The 19,750-nt window shown below is 44.7% G+C and overlaps 1 protein-coding gene across 5 annotated transcripts in view; it reads right to left on the reverse strand.

Moving 5' to 3' along the window:
- Positions 1 to 19,750, reverse strand: part of CSMD1 (CUB and Sushi multiple domains 1) — a 2,016,488-nt gene that overhangs the window by 13,348 nt on the left and 1,983,390 nt on the right. For 3 of the 5 annotated variants that reach the window (XM_058719853.1, XM_058719850.1, XM_058719854.1), the window contains 11 exons: positions 19,440 to 19,616; positions 18,154 to 18,333; positions 15,625 to 15,798; positions 15,162 to 15,335; positions 13,365 to 13,438; positions 10,349 to 10,460; positions 7,756 to 7,935; positions 6,421 to 6,465; positions 3,725 to 3,886; positions 1,166 to 1,278; positions 502 to 589 (listed from right to left, as the gene is read on the reverse strand). In XM_058719853.1, the coding sequence (XP_058575836.1) occupies positions 502 to 589; positions 1,166 to 1,278; positions 3,725 to 3,886; positions 6,421 to 6,465; positions 7,756 to 7,935; positions 10,349 to 10,460; positions 13,365 to 13,438; positions 15,162 to 15,335; positions 15,625 to 15,798; positions 18,154 to 18,333; positions 19,440 to 19,616 (1,479 nt within the window). Of the gene's footprint in view, positions 1 to 501; positions 590 to 1,165; positions 1,279 to 3,724; positions 3,887 to 4,466; positions 6,357 to 6,420; positions 6,466 to 7,755; positions 7,936 to 10,348; positions 10,461 to 13,364; positions 13,439 to 15,161; positions 15,336 to 15,624; positions 15,799 to 18,153; positions 18,334 to 19,439; positions 19,617 to 19,750 lie in introns of those variants that run through there. The other 2 variants (XM_058719852.1, XM_058719855.1) reach the window with 2 other exon arrangements.

Raw genomic sequence — 19,750 nt, forward strand, 5'->3', positions numbered from 1 at the left:
CTGGACACCTCCCGAATGGAGGGCCCTGGTGTCTGTTTCTACTGTTCCCCAGAATAACTGCTTTAAAAATCTGATGTTCTGATCATTAAAAATGGAAAACCTTTGTTGCCATAATACACGTTTCTTAGAAGTTAAAAGATTTTTTCGTGCTTTCTTGGTTACTCCGAGTCCCTCTTCTAATTTTCTTAGGGCTATGTAGTTTACTTAGTTCTTTAATTGAGCTTCACCTTTGCTTCACTGTCTCCGTGTTTTTGGTATCTCTTCATATAGTAAGGATACTAGTTTCATATCTGGCCTACATACTGCATTCTTCCAGCTTTGTATTTGTCGGTTCCGCTGTGCCCAGCACTTCTTTTCCGTTCTGTTGTAAAACACGGTTGTCTCTCCCGATACTTTTGCTTATGTTTCCTCCAAGGTCGTGGCCTTTCCATTTCTTTTCAGCACAATAACGTGAAGGCCAAGTTGACATGTGCTTTAAAAAAATAACATGCGAGCATTTACCTTGCCTTTCGAGCTTGAATTTTCCGAAGTCTTTTCCATGAATGTCACCTTGAAAAGTAAATCCTCCCCTTTCAAGTCCTGATGACACCTGATGTGCATGAAGAAGAGAAAAACAATGCATAGCGGGGATTAATAATACTCTGTTCTGTCATAATAGAACTGTATTCTCACAGCTAGATAGTACAGGTTAAATATGGTGTCTTGTGTCCTTCCTTCCAGTGACACGTCAGTAGTTAAAAACTGGAAAAGACACACGTGAACTAGGACTAACATAAATCCTATTTCATTTTCACCACGAAACAGGTAGTAAAATCGAGAACATGTGCATGGGTTGTAAAGGGGGACAGATACAGGAATTCATATATAACCCACATCATGTTAAACTCACTTTGTGACACACTCTTGGCTGGGGAGCATCACATGAGGCTGCATACCCTTATGTCGGACAATGAGTCGGCACACAAACGATGGTTAACTTACAAAGAAGGATATTAGTGGCACTCGTTAAATTTCTATCTGGGCATGACTTTTTCTTTAGAACTGTCAGAGCGGTTATGCAATGGCCATGTTCAGACTTTGGGGTGGAATGTGGGGTTACATACAGGACGTGGGTCTAAGTGCCTGTTCTGTCCCTGTGTGACGACCGTTCACAGGAAGTACTTACATAGCCATCTAGTCCCCAGTTGTCATTTTCAAACTTGCTTACAAAAATATCTGCGGGACCTTTAATTTGGAAAGCCTTCAGAAGTAAGTGAGCTTCTTCCTTCTTGTAAACACCTACGGAAAATCAAAGTCGGTTATTCTTACATTGGAGGATTTCACAAGGGTTAATAACTCAGGCGTTCAATCCGTTTGATTTGGAATACGGTACAGAGAGGACAATATCAGAAGTAATGGAAATTATTGCTGTTATTTTTATATTTGAGCCTCAGTACTTCTGTTTTCCACGTACCCATCCGCTGCATTGCATTCGACGTCTTTATCCCACAGAAAGAATAAAGGTTATACACACTCAGTTATATTATTGTTTTAATCTAGCTTTCTAAATTCATATTTTGGTCACTTGTGAGGACAAAGAGACCCCAGCCAGAAGCCCTAATATGGCTACCTCTTGTTTTGTTTTTGATGTTTATTTATTTTTGAGAGAGAGAGAGAGAGAGAGAGAGAGAGAGAGAGAGAGAGAGAATGGAGGAGGGGCAGAGAGGGGGAAGACACAGAATGCGAGGCAGGCCCCAGGTTCTGAGCTGTCAGCACAGAGCCCAACGCAGGGCCCAAACTCAAGCACGGGGAGAACATGACCTGAGCCAAAGTCGGATGCTCGACTGACTGAAACCCAGGTGCCCCTAAATATGGCTCCTTCTAAAGACAGAGTGAACAGCACGGCGAGCGGAACGTGCCGAGCATCCCTGAGTAGCCGGTGCGGTTCTGGGCAGGACAGACTGCACAGTCACACCTCTCAGCCTCCCGTGAGGCGGCGAGAATGACACTTAACAGTAGGGCCCAGAGATAAGGTGACGCGGCGAGGCGCAGGCGGGAACTGCGCTGACAGCCAGAGCTCGCTCCCCACCCCATGGAGGAAGTAGGTAAATAAGTAAACAAACAAGTACTAAACGAATAATAACCTAAAACCAAAATGTCCTCCGTGCCGAGAACACGGGGTCAAAGGAAGATGCTGCTGCCCGTTCCAGAAAACGCAGCCGTGAGCTACTAATTCACACTAACTGCTAACTAGAGAAGCTAATCTCTACTGTCCCAGGACCCGGTCTCCGCTGGCGGGCACACGGGGTGGAGGGGAACCAGTGGGGCCCAGCTGACAAGAGGGACTGCCCCGGGCCTTCTGGGCTGGCCTTCCTCTCGCCCTCAGCAGCTCCGTGTTGTTGGCATTACATCCAACCTCTAAAACTCTGAAGCCCAGGGCTACACGCTGTAGGGAGACGTAATGAAATACGGTCTCATGTGGCAAACAGCCACCCCCACAGGGCCTCAGTGTGGCCGCGGCTGGCTCTGCACGCTCTGCCTTCCTCCTCTCTCCCTCTTTGGGGAGCCACCTTCTCTGAGAAAGGAATAAATCCAAACTCTACCAGGAGAAAGATTAAGCCAGGCAGCTGGGGAAGACTGAGGGATCTGGACGTTTAAAAAAGTTCCTGGGTGGATTTTGATGACGGGTACCTTTGGGCACGTGGCCTAATCACTTTTCCACTTATAGGTTCAACGTAGGAAGCCGCGTGTGGCTGCGAGACCGTGGGCTCACAGATAGGTGCCTGCTAAGCCTCTCGGGAGTTGAAATGATTTCGCTTTTCCTCAATCCACAGTATGTATATTGGGACGTTTTCCACTTCCAGGAAGCAGGAAAGGGGAATGTGAGGAAGGGGGGGATCTTGAGCCGCCATCATACTTTCCAGTGGCTGGAGAAAGAGCAGGTGCCATTCGGGGCCCCTTGGTATTCAGGCCCAGGGCTGGGCCTTGAGAATAGCTCAGAGAAAATCCCTACCCTCCTGGAGTTGGTCTATAGACAAGGATACATAGCTGTGAGAAGTGAAATAAATGAGAAGATTTTAAAAGACATTATATAGTCAGGCGATACCCTTATTAAGAGTGTGGACTCGAGATTCCAAGTGCTGAAATCCTGATATCTAAGTTCAAATTCTACCTCTACCAAAGCACCTTAGCAAAGACACTTCATTTTTCTGGGTCTTTCTTTCTTTCTCTCTCTCTCCCTCTCTCTATTTCTCTCTTCTATCGTCAGTAAAGAATGTGTCTGATAAAGATGCTCATATCATAGGACAGACGTAAGAATGAGGAAGATAATATATGTTAAGTACATAAAATGGGGTCTGGCATATAAATTAGAGCTGCTTTTATTTTAACAGCAGGATGACAAATAAATCTCACGAGGACCGTGAGTTGAAAACAAGGATACTGACACAATGAAGTTTGGAGACATGTAGCTCTGGATATAAATCTTACATCTTTGACTTAGTATGTCACATGCCTAATCGCAAGCACATTAATTAGCTTTTCTGGGCTGGTTCTGTAATCTTTAAAAATGAGAATACCAACCTACCATGGCTATCGAGAGGATCCCATGAGACACAGCTTATGCAAAGCCAATGTAATTTTAATGAGCATTTAATAAATGGTAGCTCCCGCCTCTGTGAGGAGATAAAGGGTCTGCCTCGGCCCACATTCTTCGTTGAGGAAAATGAAACTCCTCAGGGCCTACCTGTCAATTTCAGCTCCACCTGCGAGGCTTCCAGGAAGGTCGCGTTCACCTTACTACTTGTTGCGTTGAACCAGTCAACTGTTAGAGTTGCGGGTTGTCTTTTCCCTAAATAGTCATAATATCCCTTCCACACTGAATTGATAAAAAATACATCTGAAGGAACTGTGGGGGGGTGGGAAAAACCAGAGGAATGTTAGCTCACACAGAAAAATTAAATTTAGATATTCTACAACACAGAGGCATAATACGTGTTGATTGAGTGAGAGATCACAGATCATGACGGTGATGAGGACAGAGATGACCTATCCCAGGCCCTCTACGGCATGTATGCGATGGAAATGGAATGGGGAGGGAGACTGCTGTGAGATGCACCCCCACGTCCGTGTGTTGATTTGTGGGAGAAATACTTTAGGTGCCAAAACGTTCCTTTTTTAACGGAGCTGCCAAGGCCAGAGGGTGCGGTGAACCAGAGCGACTGATATGAGGTGAGGTTATTGTGTCTAATAATAAGATGTTAGACTGACCCGGGAAACCACGACCAGTTGTTCGTTAACATCCAGGTCGACTCTTTGGAAGACACAGAAAGCTCAGAGAGCTGGCACGTATCATCCACCAGGAACTGCCTGCCCTCAGAAAGCTTGCACGTCAAAGCGGCAGTAAAGGGCGCCCACCCAGCTCATAAAGACACAAGTGCTCTGGGGCGGGAGGTCTTTATCTCACAAGGAGATCCCAACCCACCCACCCACGTTCTTCTATTCTTGTGAAAAACATCCCTGATTGCTAAGAAAGTTAGAGGCAACGATGTCAAATGCCACGGATGTACGTGAAGATGCATTTCTCCCTAAATCAAGTTTTTTAGCGAATCCACTTGCTGGAACCAATTTCTAGGACACACATAGACTATCTACGTTCATGTGCCCCTTTCAGCGCAACTGGCCATCGTCCTGTCTTGCCAGCTCGGCTGTGCCTATGAAACGGAGCCCAGCTAGGGAGGCAGCCAAGAAGGAGCGAGTGTCGGCCCTTCCCGTGGCTCTCAGTAGACTCAGCTTGCAATCATAGTGCTTTTTATAAGTTTAGAAAAGGTTAAAAACTACGATACCAACACGACATCGCACACAGCTGCTTATTGATAAGGGACGTTCAACACTTCTGCCTGTCTATCAGCGGCCGTTTGGGGGCCCAGTTTTCAGGCAAACCTGAAAAGACTGTATTTTCCTTCACTAAAATTAACAGGCTTTAGAATCCTATCAGGGTTGTTTTCCCTACGTGAGAATGTACCCACTCGGCTGAAGCTATGAATGTACTGGTTCCAGCCCGTCACTGACGAGTGGCTCTTGTTGGTGTATCAGAGGAATGGGTCATGCCTGACTGGGTGCAGGAAGGTGTAACCAGCGTCCCAGAGCTGGCTTGCTTGTATCAACATGGCCATCAGCAATGTGGTGACGGTGATCCCTGGGGGCCTTCTCATCTGCTCTGTTGCTGCTGGTTTGCAGCGTGACACAACAGCCGCAAGCAGAGATTTGTTACGACGTGCTACCTCGACAGACAACCACAATTAGCAAGTCCCCTCGGAGGGAATGAGAGAAGGTGGACTGATGAGGATGGATGCACCTTCAAAATAAAGTATGCAAGTATCTCAATATCTGAAACAAAAAAATAAGCAAACAAAAACAGAACAAACACACCATCACAGCAACAGATTGTGTTTCCTTTCACTGCGGACAATGTTGTCTGGATAAAGACTATTGATTTCCGTATTCGGTTTGTAAATAACATTTGAATGGCGATTTTAAGAAGGAGTTTTTACAGTTCATGGCGTACGTTGGAAAAATTCCTTTCATCGTGTCGGGACGTTGGCCCCGCTGAGACTGCGGTGTTTTAACACAGCGTTGTGACTCAACGAGAGCGTTACACATACGGTTTCCGCATCTGATGTCAGGACAGACCTTCCTGTCTAAAAGATCGGTGTTCAAAGTCGAATAAGGAAACTACTAGGGAAATGACCTTATATATGTATGCAAGTTTTCTAGATCTGTTAAAAAAAAAAGGTTGACTTACATTGTAAGTTGGGGACACAGTGCATGATGAAAAGAGTCTCTAACTTTATAACACAGAGGATTTGGAGCAGTAAGCATGTCGCTTAGGAAACAGAACTGCATCTTTCGATTTTCTGTGTGATGCATCTAGCAAGGCACCACATACAACAAAAAGCAATAATTAACACGTTGGGAGGCAGAGGATGCCTGGATTATGGAGATACGGGGGAAAAAATGGAGCTTTACATCCGATCGGCTCAAGGTAACAGCTGACGTTGTCCCAATGCCTCATTCACATCAGCTTCCGGTTTAGAGGAAAGAATCGCAACCCTCTTTATAAGGCTCTCCATTATATCACATCCTGTGATCAACAGTTCGAGTCCGTTTCTGCCCACACAATGCCCGAGGCACCTTTTAATGAAACCGTGTGTGATCGTGCCGCAGGTTCTCGTCTTAAGTAAAGTGTTGTCATTCCGTTAACAAACCACCGTCAGGAAAGAAAGAAATGTGCGTGGGCTCGGCGCGCTAGGTAGCTGGATCGCTAACCCGCTCATGGTCTAGTGGAATCAGAAGTCTGCGTGTTAAAATCTGTTTCCCTGTACAGAGTAGAGAACAAATCGCTTATGTGGTTGAGATCTAGGACTGTTCTGGAATACAAACCTGGAGTTTTAGTAACTGTCTCATTAACTTCTCCCACTCCTTTACCTACAAGTAAAAAGACAAATTATCATTTTCAAAAACATTTATTTTTGAATAAGTTTGAAAAAATGTCAAATTGAGGCAATTTTCCTTTCTCCAGATTGCTTGGAGGTACAAAATAGGAATGTCTTCTACATATCCATTTAAACCCCTACATTCACAGCAGAGTATCCTTTGTGTTTGTCAAAAAAAAAAACGGAGCTTAATGGTGAAAACCAGTGCAGCTGTGACAGGTGCATGTCTGTGTGGTGTGCTACAACAGAGAGCCTTGCAAACGAGGGTGGTTGATATCCATTTTCTCGATCCTATTTGGGATATGCTAGCCGCCAGTGAAAGGTGGCATACAGAACAACTAAGATTTCGTAGCCTCTCTTGACTTTCCAAGTCCTCACCCAAATCAACGGAAGTACAAATCGACAGATATTGAATAACACCAAATCGTTTCCCTTGCAGGACGTTTACTTTGGTCTATCACGTTGGATTTAACTCAAAATCTCTTAGCATTTATAGGTCTGCATCAAACTACAAATTACCTTTTTAAAGTTCGTATTCTTCTGCATCTGATGGAGAAGGGCAAGGGAGACAAGAATTCCTAATTTGGAAATAAAAATAGGCTTCCAGAGAGTAAAACTAAAGTCACAGATTTTATCACACTCCATATTTAGTGTTTATGCCATGTAGTATTTGATGCGTGTGTAATCTGTGTTTGGTGGGGAATCTCAAAGTTCAGCTGTCATCAGATCTGACCCTGTCTTAGGGCTCTCCTTTGTAAGTACACAAATACATGGGTAATTAATGCATCACCTTCGTGCCAATCGCTTTTGTAATTTGAACCAATGTAAAGAATGCACAGATGTATATCCCGCCACCAAACAGCCTGTGGTCTTAAAAATAACGGCTTCGTTTATATATCCACCAATCCTGGGTGATATTTGCCCATTTTCATCAAAAAAAAAAATACATTTTCCAAAAATATGGTGTGTATTATTGGCCTTTTAGCGCATGATGTTTTTCTTGAACCAGACAGCTTTTCTCTGTGGCTTCAAGTGTGAATAGCAAATAGTAAAACCTACATGTCTACTTAGACTATGCCTCCGTTGTACCAAACACTTACTACGCACACGTTCACACACACAGCTCACCACATGAAGCACAGATTCAGCTGGGGTGACCGACACCACTTCCATGATGCTGTTTACTTATGGATCTTACGACGGAAGCTAGCCCGATGGGCAGTTGATGCTCCTGCTAAGGGCTTGGCAGGGAGGGGCGTTCACTCCCTCATCAGCGACTTACTTTTACAGACAGGCGATTTTCCCGTCCACCTCATATCTGCTTTACACGTCCTGTGCTCAGACCCGGCCGCGAGGAAGAACCCCGGATGGCAGGTGTACACCAAGGTGTAACCGAAGGTGGGGAGGTCTATCGCTCTCACGTCCGCGTGGGCTGGCGTTTCTGGCTGTCTGCAGGCGTGGGCTGAAACGGCACGCGTTCTGTTAGGAAGCACTGGCGCTTTGCGTAAGATAGAGTTAGAGTCTAAAGAAATAAGGAACTACGGCAAAATTTGGAAGTGGCTGCAAAGTCAGGTTGCAACTTAAAATTGAGAGTATGGTATCTTGAGATATCCCCAATATTCCCTGAAACTTTTAACATCATGAAAACTTGGGATTTGCCAGCTCTCCCTACCTATCCTTCCCTCCCTGCCCCCTCCTCTCTCTACTCTCTCTGTCTGCGTTGTGTGTGTGTGTAATTAATTACGTGTAGAAATTTAGAATATAAATCAGAGCACTGAAATAAATAGATCACTTCTGACATACTACTAAGATAAATGATATGTCACATTTCCTTAAAAGACCATCCCTATAAGCTAAACACACACAGATCGGCACAGGTATAGAAATACACTTTTTAAAAAATTTATATTTCATTTTAATTTTTTTAAGTTTATTTATTTATTTTGAGAGGGAGAGAAAGAGACTGACAAGATGGGTGGAGAGAGGCAGAAAGAGAGGGAGCGAGAGAGAATTCCAAGCAGGCTTGGCACGGACTGTGCAGAGCCCAATGCGGGGCTTGAACCCACGAACCATGAGATCAGGGTCTGAGGTAAAGTCAAGAGTTGAATGCTTAACCAACTGAGCCACCCAGGCACCCTTAAATTTTTATTTTAAAGAGACTGAGAGAGAAAGAGAGAGAGAGAAAGAGAGAGTGCACATGTGCAAGAGGGGGAGGAGCAAAGGGAGAGAGAGAATCCCAAGCAGGTTCCACACTCTGTATGGACCCCTACTCAGGGCTCGATCCCACGACCCTGGGATCATGACCTGAGCCCAAATCAAGAGTTGGATGCTCAACCAACTGAGCCACCCAGCCTGCCCCACAAAAAAGAAATATGCCTTGATTTTGTCTGATGGCAGCTAACAAGACTGTTATTCAGTTAATTCAATAATTTTGGTAAAAATTTGATTTATGTTTAGAAAGCTGAGTGCAATGTTATAGATTCTTACTTCTCTTAAAATGTAATTTAGGAGTAAGTAAGATTGCAATGTTTAAATCTCAAGTAACTTCTTATGTATGTCTCAAGAAATGGACTTCTTCGCAGATGATTATAAAACAAGTTGACAACATTAAAATTATGAATGAAACTGTTTTAAGTATCGTACTATTTTCTGCTTCAGTAAACTTTCAACATACGAATACCTGATATTAGCAAGCTCCAAGATCCACAGACACAAACACACACGTGTTTGTATATGTACATATACACAGACATACAAGTCTATATGCAAATATATATACACATATATATGCATATCTGTGCACACATAATATCCACATATATCATTTGACTAGAGTATTAGAGATGATAGCTTTGAATTAAATATACATCTGATAATACTGATAAATACACAAAAATCACATTTTATACACCATTAAAAGAATTTTTCATGACATTCTACTTTTTTTGATTCTCTTATTTAACACAGTAAGATTAAAATTTTTTATTTCATTAAAGCTGATAGAGGGTGAAATACTGACTTACGAATCGTTCCCACAATATCTTTTCTATTTCTCATGATTAAGTCACAAAATAAAATTTTATCCTACATAACAATTTGAATGATAAATTCATATGGACTTCAAAAATAACGTTTAAGGGGCGCCTGGGTGGCTCAGTCGGTTGAGCGTCTGACTCTTGATTTGGGCTCAGGTCATGATCCCAGGGTTGTGGGATCACAACCCATTTCAGGCTCCACACTGAGCTTGGAGCCTGCTTGAGATTCTCTCTCTCTCTCTCTCTCTCTCTCTCTCTCTCTCTCTCTCTCTCTCTCTCTCCCCACCCCACCGCCCTCTCCCCTGCTCGCTCTTTCTCTAAAATAAAAAAATAACATTTAAGATATTTCTATTAATATCATGACATATTTCATGATCCATTTTACCCTCTCTTTAATAATCTAATGTAAACATTCTAGAAGAATAATAGCATGGATAAGAAAGTTTCCTTTCTGTGAGTGTTACTGATGTCATTCACTTGTGTTTGGTTTAGGGCATGTTCTCAGACCTTAGCGTGCCCCAGTATCACCCGCAGAGCTGGGTGATGATAGCGTGCTGTCCCTCCTTTTTGCTCCCACTGGGGTTCCAGCCCCTGAGTTTCTGATTCCCAAAGTCTGGGGCCACAGCTTGAGAATTTTAATCACTACCCAACTCCCAGGTGACTCTGATGCTGCTAGTTCTAGGGAATCAAACTCTGAGAAATTCTGGTCTAGGGAATTAGAAATGATCAAACAAACAAAAATCAGGCAATTCCTCATTATTTCCCTTGAGGGCAAACGCCTCCCAGAGGTTCGAGAACACACAGGCTGTGGCTGGCTGCAGTGGAAGAAATCACACTTACGTATACATTCTGTCTGTATTCCACTCCAAGTTAAATTTGCCAGGCAAGTCCGAGTCGTAGAACCTTGGATGTGGTAACCTTTTCTGCACCTGAAAAACACGGTGCTTCCGACCTAGAGAGGAAATCCAACATGGGCTTCAGAGGCGGAGCGGACGTGCGAGATACAATGTCATCACGCTGGAAAGCTCATTCCAGGGTAAGACACGCGAGTGACATCTCTCTTCCATGTCAGGCCATTGTTTGAGCCAGCACGGACGTTTCAACTGCGTGTTATGGCTGAGTTGCTCAATGCACGAGGTGAGGATACAGGCAGGTACAGAGAACTGTGGTCACTTAAGAGGGAGTTTACTTGGGAGACGAAAGAATGGTTTTTCTCTTTCCTTTTGGCCCTCTGTGTCTTCAGATTATAGTAATTTTTTTCCCTTTTCCATTATTTCCTGCTATCCCTATTTAAGGTGTTGGCTTTACCCAATTGCTTTTGTTGACACTGCTGGGGATTGGCCAGCTCCTGCTCTATCGTAGAATCTCTCGAAACTCAGTCTATCCTCCTGAAGCAGCAGATACTTGAACTCTTTATTGCCACCCGCATGCCTGAAGTATCTTCCCAATAGACCTTCACAACCTCACCTACCCCCCCCTTAGTTGTTGATATCTTGCTAACTTTCACTTCTGCACATTCTTTCCTGACCTTCCAAGGATGCGTCGTATGCTTCTTACTGCAATGTCCTAGAAGCACCTGTATGTTTACCTACTTCCCCAACCTAACTGGAAATGCCTTGAAGGGAAGGTTCCCAGCGGTCTGTAGACATGTTTTTTGAGGATCAGTGATGGTCATGTGTTGAAGGGAATCAATGATCTCCCCTGGTCACCGATCACTTATATCCGGGACATGCAGGTCGGGGAGAACAGAAAACGGAAGAGAAGTACGCTCACAGAAAGGTGGTCTACGCCTGGAAGGCAGCTTTGCGCACCCTGTGGTTCGGAATGGGACCAAGTGGGTTCCTAAGGCATGAATTATGAAGCCATGTAAGCGCACAGGTGAAGAGTGCACCTGATTCTTGCTCAGAGGATTCAAACCAGGTCCTTAATTCCTCTACATGTGTCTTCCCATCTGCGTCAGTCCCTATCTCCCTCATTGGGATTTTGGGAAGAAGAACTATGAGTAAAACATGGGGCAATAGTTGCTGCACTGAATAGTGATGAAGCATGTCAGGAAAAAAATAAATAAATAAACAAGCTGTTCCTTACCACTGGCACCTGAAAGTAGAGATTGGAATTTATACAGAAAAAAAAAAAATCAAATTTACCTAAACTGCAAAGGAATAACGGATTTGAGATGCAGAGATGGGTAAAGAGTAATCCATCACCTATCAGGAATACCCTCCATCGAATTTCCTTGTCAGGATGTCACTGACCCCAATCGGACCTCCTGGCAAATACGTGACATTATTTACCAGCAAGAAGAAAAGAGAGAGCCTCTATCAGGTACTGGTCGGAGGAAAAGACAGTGTCCTTCTCAATAGAGTATCTTTTAGCAGAAGATGCCTGGCCAGTCCAGATTGATCACTGTAAATTAACCTGGTGTTTATGAATTGACGGGACGTGGCCCGCCGGAGACTGGAGGGCAGCATTTAACTTGTGTAATGAACACAGCATGACAAGGGATGTTCTAAAACCGAAGCGGCTCACTCTGCGTGAGCATGTTGCAGAACGCAGTGCTGAAGAAAACAAAATTCTGTTATATTCACAACTTAATGTGTCCTGACGAAAACGAAAGAAGAAACAAGAAACATTTTGGGACGATTCCTCTGACAGGGTTAGCCATCTCCTTAAAGGATGGCGTCTGTGTCTTTAAAGTATTAGCAAATCTTGCTTTTGGATCCAACCTATCATTCTTGTTAGTGTAACTTGATTTTGTCATCAGAGGAGTGAGAAATTTATCCATTCCTATTAGTTTCTTAAGATAGATCCCAGGGATAGGATGCCGAGTGTAGTCACTAAATGTGGACTTCACGTGGGCTCTTTGAGGGCAGATAAGGAACCCGTGGGGAGTCAGTGAGAGCATTACTCAGTATAGTATTTGCAGGCCTTGGCGTATATGTGGCATGACATTTCTACATGCCAGTAAGCATTTCCCTGAGGAGTGGGCCATATTCGACACCTAACATAAAATACGCCAGATTGTGCCTCATAGGTACCTACGACAAGTTCCTCTGGGGGGTGTAGGAATGCCATCAGGAAGTAGCCAAGGTGTGTTAGAGCCAACCAAGAAAGAATATGTTAGGTTTCAGGAAAGCCTCAGTGAAGTGGCTGAAGAGAAAAGGCTTTTTATTCTAAATTAGTGGGCTCTCTAACTTGAACGCACTACACATATTTAACTGTGGCTTTCAAAGCCATCTCATCATCGAGCTGTGAAGTCACTTGATCACTTAAGATGGTGGAAACATTTTATTTCAAGGTTCATTACCTCCCAGTTTTGGTTATTCCTCTAAATACTACCTAACGCGTTAATGTACTTTTTATTTAAAAAGGCAAACGAACGTCAAACGTGATATCAAGTATGCAAATAGTTCATACACAGAGGTGGCATGGAGAAGAAATATCACAAAGTAGGCCTACTAGCTGAGGAGGCTGAATGCGTTTTCTTCTGTTTTTGTCTCTAAAATCTAGTATTATTTGCCCATGATGCATCGGGTCACTGAACAGGGTATTGTTACGTGTAGCTATTCAGTGACCAGTCACTCTGGAGAACTGCCACGACAGTTCAGCGAACAAAAAACATCACGTCATGCAAACTTTCAAGTAGAAATCAATATGACAATTGCTACTGTGTGAATTAAGATGCATCCAGCTATCCCAATTTTGACAGTTAAAATATCACGTGGGCATCCTCTCCGAATCAATGTATCTCCGCAAATATACGATGAATCAGGGTACGTGAAGCCATGCGCACATGTTCGAGTGTCACTTGCATTTTATACTTACAGAGAAACAGGGTGAAATAAAAATGGAATACCTCATATCCTCTGGAGCTATTCTGTATTCCAAAGTGTGGAGTGCCGGGGTCTGGGCAGCTGTTATGAGCTGGATCTGAAGTGCACATAAAAACAAAACAAAACAAAACAAAACAAAGAGCGCCAGATACGGTTACCCTAGGGATTCTAACATTTTTACTCAAAGGTCATAAAAATTTAAGAAAACTGGGAGGGTCTGGGTGGCTCCGTTGGTTAAGTGCCCGACTCTGGATTTCGGGTCAGGTCATGATCTCACGGTCTCGAGATCGAGCCCCGCATAGGGCTCTGCGCTGAGCCCGGAGTCTGCTTGGGATCCTCTCTCCTTCTCTCTCCACCCCGCCCCTGCTCATTCCCTCCCTCTCCCTCTCTCTCTCTCTCTCTAAAAATAGACAAAGTATAAAAAATTGAGAAAATTATATTTTGGCAGATAGGTAAGATGTTTTGCATTAAAGTTAAAAATCAAAGTAAATTGCTATTTTCATCTTCTTTTCAGACTTATTTAGGTATTCCTCTTTAGTTCTTTATCAGATTCTAAATTGCTCTGCGTATTATTTTCTGTATCAGAATGAACACTCTTTTCCATTTTCTGGTCAGACATAGTATACTGGTTGGTCCACTAATATGCTGTCTTCAATAATTATTATGATCCCTCGGTTCTTAAGGAGTTCACTGGTGGTCATCTCTTTCAGTCATCCATTACATGATTGCACATTTCTTGAGTTAATTTTCCTCGAGACTTCAAAATGGGAAATATATTTAGTGCTTCAAAGTTGAGGCCTATGGTAGACCAAAAGTGACATTTCTCTCCCCAAAAGTGTAGGACTTGAGCAATGAGGAGCGTGTAGCTTTATTATTTGCTGCTCTCTAGATGCTCGTATGAAAAAAATCACCTAACTTACAAAAAAAATTGTTTTCGAGAGAAACTAACCTATTGGAAGGAAGAAAACCATTTCTTAGTATAGAGATAGGAACCGTGTAGCAACGGTTTAAATGAAATAGCAGTAAACATGTCTATTAATAAAAAAAAGGCAGTGCTTCAAGGAAATTATTCCTGAAGCTCTTTGTGTTTAAGTAGTAATCAGTCAATTTCTTAGAAACCATGACTATAGATCATTAATTGTTTACTACAAAGATGCAGAACATCTACTCCTTGGCTCAGTACAGCTGGTGAAAAAATTAACCCATCAATCAACATGAATCTGCAGCCATGAGGTATGAAGAAAATTGCTCTTAACAGAAATAAACGGTGATGTTTCTCTGCCACTAAGAATTTGACTTTTGACAAATACAGCTTGTATCTGAATCCTTTCTAGGAGACAGAAATCCAACATAAAAAGGCAGGGCTTAAATCACATGGAAAGCGTCTTCTGACTTGTAAGTGTCGTTGCCATATTCCAAGGTCACCAGAACGTCGTGCCCGACTCCTTCCACCACTGCTGGTGTGGGTGGGTCAGTAGGGACTGGCCAGTGAAGACAGACTGGCACCAAGGGGACGACGCCCAAACAGCAGCCAGGCCGTCTTCCCGGTGATGGTGGCTTTGGAGAAGGGCAATGACAGTGTCTTCAACAAAGCTGTCTTTCCCTGAGAGAATGCTCCTGCCGCTTGAGGTGCAGACAGGGAAACAAGGCCTAAATTCAAGTCCAAAGTTGATGTGTAGGATTTAATCGGAGTAGCCGATGAGGGCTTGCCCAACGAACCATCTGTGGGCACAGGATCTGTGAAGCCACAAACGGTCCCATTTTAGCGTGCGGGTCCCCACCCCCGAACACCCTCGGGGTGGTCTTGCCAACGTTCCTACCGATGCAGGTGGGCTGGGTGCCGCTCCACGTGCCGTCGGCCTGGCAGGTTCTTCTCGAGGACCCCACCAGTATGAAGGGAGGTTTGCACTGGAAGAAGACTTCGGATTTATAGGTGAAGCTTTTGCCACTGAGCCGCCCCTCCGCGGGGGTGCCGGGGTCTCCGCAGAACACAGCTGTTGGAGACAGCAAGGCAGTCAGCCAACGATAGGAGCCGCCGCATCAGGTCAGCCCACTCGGGTCGCGTAACTAGGGTCTGCGAAATCTTTGGGGACAACTATTGAACTGGGAAATGACCGAGGGGCAGAATGCGCATTTGAGCGGGGAGGTCTCAAGCGTGAACGTTTGCATAGGGTAGCATGGCTACAGAGGACACGCCGCTGATCTCCTCACACCGGGAGCTGAGGGTGTTCCTCGTGGTCCAGTGCAACGTGACCCAGGGACAAGCATTACTGGGGGACTTACGTAGGCACTGGGGCACCTCCCCTTTCCACACCCCGCGGCCTTCGCAGGAGAGGATGGCGGAGTGAGAGGGCTGGAAGCCGTCCACGCAGCTGTAACTGATGCTGGACCCCCAGTGGAAATCTGCTCCCTCCACCTTCCCGTGCTGTACTTGAGGAGGCTGGCCACACGTGACAGCTGTTTCAAAGAACAGACGAGACTGAACATCCGGAACATCCGCCACGACCCTAACACTCACAGGATGCACGTTTTAATTCTACCCGGATCACAAAGGACGTCTACCTAGGGTTGTTTTCTTTTAATACGCGGACTATTGAGGAAGACAGCGCATCGAGATAATACAACTTTTCTCCAATATTTCTCCATTAATTTAGATCAAGTACATAAGAGCACAGCAAAGTCACAACATATCACACGGTGGAAGAAAGCAGGATTGAACATGACATTCTCAATACGTACAAGGCCAAGAAGGGAAGAAATACTCGTATTCAATGTATGTCTTTTCATGATGGTTCTCAACAACAAATCAAATCTGGGCTTGCTTATATGACATGAGTACAGACTTCTGGATTTATATATATAGTTGGCAAGCTCTGTGTTTTTTTAACACATAAAGATATAATATGTGAAAGACATAGGCTGTGGATCCATTTGCCGAATAATTAAAAACCAAGCACTTGCACGGTTAAGAAGATTCTGTGGAACACCACCGCCCAGTGTATTATATTCAGCCCTGAGCTGACGGTGGGGCCCCCGAGCAGGGACGCAGTTCTCACAGATGATGAGTGGTTGGCATGGCCCCAGGCAGCCCCCTTAGAGTCTAGCCATTACCCTGAAGTGCAGGGGGCTGGGGACTGTGATCGACAAATCTTCTTGGAAAATCCAAGAGCTTTCTGGATTTTTCACACTGGAGGAGGCTTGCCAATGACAGAAGGCAGCAAGAGAAGGGACCCAGGTGTATACTCTCACCTGCATTTTCTTCTGCGTGCTCACACTCAGGCATTCTCACGTCGGAAGACACAGTCACACATGCACAGTCAGCAGTTGGAAATGAGCCTCTCTGTTATCTCTCATCTATTCAGTTTTTTCAACCAATATTTCTTGAGAGTCCACATGTGAGGGGGTAGGGGGAACACGTGCTCTAGACAGGGGATATCAAGTGAGAAGTCCCCTAGGAGGGAACAGTAATGAGCGACGTGGTTTCACAGAATCACGTGAGGAGGTGACTAGCCCCAGATGGGTTCAGAGGGAGAGAGTGGTCTCTTCTGGAAGGGCCTGGTTGCCCACGGAGTTCCTTCCAACTGCACTGGCTGTTCAAAAGAGGAGCAAAAGTCTACAAAAGCATGTGACATCACAGAGACCAGTGCAATTATTGGTCGCTGTCATGAGCACGTCACGTGACTAGATGGCTCCTGACACTAGTCTGTGACTTTCAGTAAACGTTTATCCAGCGCCTGCAACAGACACAGCATTAATGATGGCTGGCGGAAGACAGGAGCCTCTGCGATCCTTACGCACCGGTAGGAGGGAAAACGTGGCCCACCAACAGGCCCACGTCGGAAGGGAGAGGGAGCCAGGTGGTTGAGCACCCAGCTCTCACGGAGGCCTCACACTGAGCTCTGTCCACGCAAGCCCCAAGACCCATCTGCCTCTCAGAGCCCACTGAAGATGAACGCTTCCTCACTATCAGTTGCCAGGGTCCAACTCACAACTCCCCCAGAACTGTCCGGGTTCCTAGTCCAACAAAGAACCAGGCACTGCATTTTTGTTTGGGGCCAGCCATGCTCAAACCCCACTTGTCTCCCTGTGCCCCTTCTGCCCCACTCTGGCCCGGCTGATAAGGAAGCTGGCACGTGCTCTCTCCAGTGCTGGCAGAGGAGCCCTAACCGTGCAGATCCCTGTCTTTGGACAACTGTCTCCAGCACCACTGTTTTCTCACTGTCAAAGCCCAGCCCTCAGCTACATCGTTCAAGTCACATCCACTGGAGTCTCCCTGACCTTCTCTCCCTGCAAAGTCCAACCCCCAAGTCATAAACCTTTTCTACCACCTCTATATTTGTAGGGCATCTTCAGACTCAGTGTCCGAATCCCACAGAACATCATGTTTACCAACATGGTCCGCCATTATTTGATGATTGGCTTCTCTAAGTGGAGTTTAAAGTCCTATAATTATTCTTCCCCATCATACCTGTCTTAAGCCTTAATAAATCTGGGGTTAACAATGTTTACCGAGAGAGAGGACATCACTGGGATTCAAAATACTTAAGACTTAAAGGTTGTACCCCATCATTTGGGAGCTGATGTCTCCCAATCTTGGTTTGTACACTGAGCCATTTACTAACTCTGCTAGTCTGTTTTCCCATCTGTAAAGCTGAGATTAATGTATTAAGAAAATGGCAGTGATTTTATTTGCAAATGAGTTCACGAGAATTCCTAGCACATAGAGGACATCATAAATGCTTGCAAATGCAGTGAAATGGAATTCAACAAACGCTTCTGTGTCAGCAAGACCAGAAAGGTAATGACACAGACCTTTGCAGGTGGGTTTGCTGTTATTCCATGTACTGTCTTTGGTACAACGGATGGTGGATGATGTGACAGGTTCCAGGAGATAGCCAGGGTCACACTGATAGCTTACAGTCTTATTGAAGGTGAAATCCGTCCCAAACTGGATGCCATTGGCCAGTGTACCTGGGTCCCCACAGCTTATAACTAATGAGCAGAAGACAAAAAGCATTAGAAAGGTAAAAACAAAAACAAAAACAAACATTAAATGAATTCATTATGGTTTCTGTTCATGTTACTCCCCTTATGCTGATATTCAAAATGATTAAGCAGTGGGGCGCTTGGGTGGCTCAGTCAGTTAAGTGTCTGACTCTTGGTCTCGGCTCAGGTCATGATCTCATGGTTCGTGGGTTTGAGTCCCACTTCGGGCTCTGTGCCAACAGCGCAGAACCTGCTTGGGATTTTCTCTCTCTCTCTCTCTCTCTCTCTCTCTCTCTCTCTCTCTCTCTCTCTCCCCTCTCTGCCCCTCCCATGCTCACTCTCTTTTTCTCAAAATAAATAAAAAATTAAACTTAATGAAAACAAACAAAATTGATTCAGTAGTAAATTGTTACAGCAGTATTGTCCTCTGTGTGCTGTTTGCTGACTGGTTGTCGGGACACTGTGTTTGGAATCGCTTGTTTCTATTTGATCCTGGTTGGCTGTGGGGATGCCGGCTGCCATCTCTGTCCAGTCCTTAATTATGTACCGTGTGTACTCTCATCACAAAGTTAAGGACAGAGACAAAGGCTGTGATCAGAGAATAAACGCTTTTCTTCTCTGCAAACGAGGTGTTCTACAGAGAGGACAAACCTTGACTTTTGTTGGCCCCAATTTTCCAACGTCCAACCCACTGGCCAATGAAAATAGCTTTGGGGGCACCTGTGTGGCTCAGTTGGTTACATGTCTGACTTTGGCTCAGGTCATGATCTCACGGTTTGTGAGTTCAAGCCCCACTTCAGTCTCACTGCTGACAGCACAGAGCCTGCTTTAGATTCTCTGTCACCCTCTCTGCCCTCCCCCTGCTTACACGCATGTAATCTCTCTCCTCCCCTCAAAAATAAGTAAACGTTAAAAAGAAGAAAATATTTTCAACCATATAAATAAGAAGGTGAAGAAAGATCTAAAACTGCCTAATAAATAGAGCCATCATATATATGTAGACCTTGTTTTTGCCATATGTTAAAAAAATCAATAAAGTATTTAACAAATAAACAAATTTTTCTCGGTCAAGTCGGTGACGTCCTTGGGCCCACATGACAGCTGTTACTAACTTGTACAGTCAGGGGCTGTGCCGGTCCAGGTCCCGTTGGCCGTGCAGTGCCGAATCATTAACCCCGAGGTCTTGTAGCCTTCCCAACAGGCATAGATGACCGAGCTGGAGAACAGGACGCCATCACTGCTGACAATCATGCCGTTGGTGGGCGTGCCAGGATTCCCACAGGACACGGCTGTGAGCGACAGTAACACATAAACACAGTGAGCTCCTACCAAAATGATCAATACAAGAGACCAGAGGTTGTCAGTGTCGTAGAGGACATGTTTCTTTTTAAGAAAATAGGACCTATTGCTATGAAGATGTTGA

This window comes from Neofelis nebulosa, chromosome 3 (genome assembly GCF_028018385.1).
Source record: "Neofelis nebulosa isolate mNeoNeb1 chromosome 3, mNeoNeb1.pri, whole genome shotgun sequence".
NCBI classification, from domain to species: domain Eukaryota; kingdom Metazoa; phylum Chordata; class Mammalia; order Carnivora; family Felidae; genus Neofelis; species Neofelis nebulosa.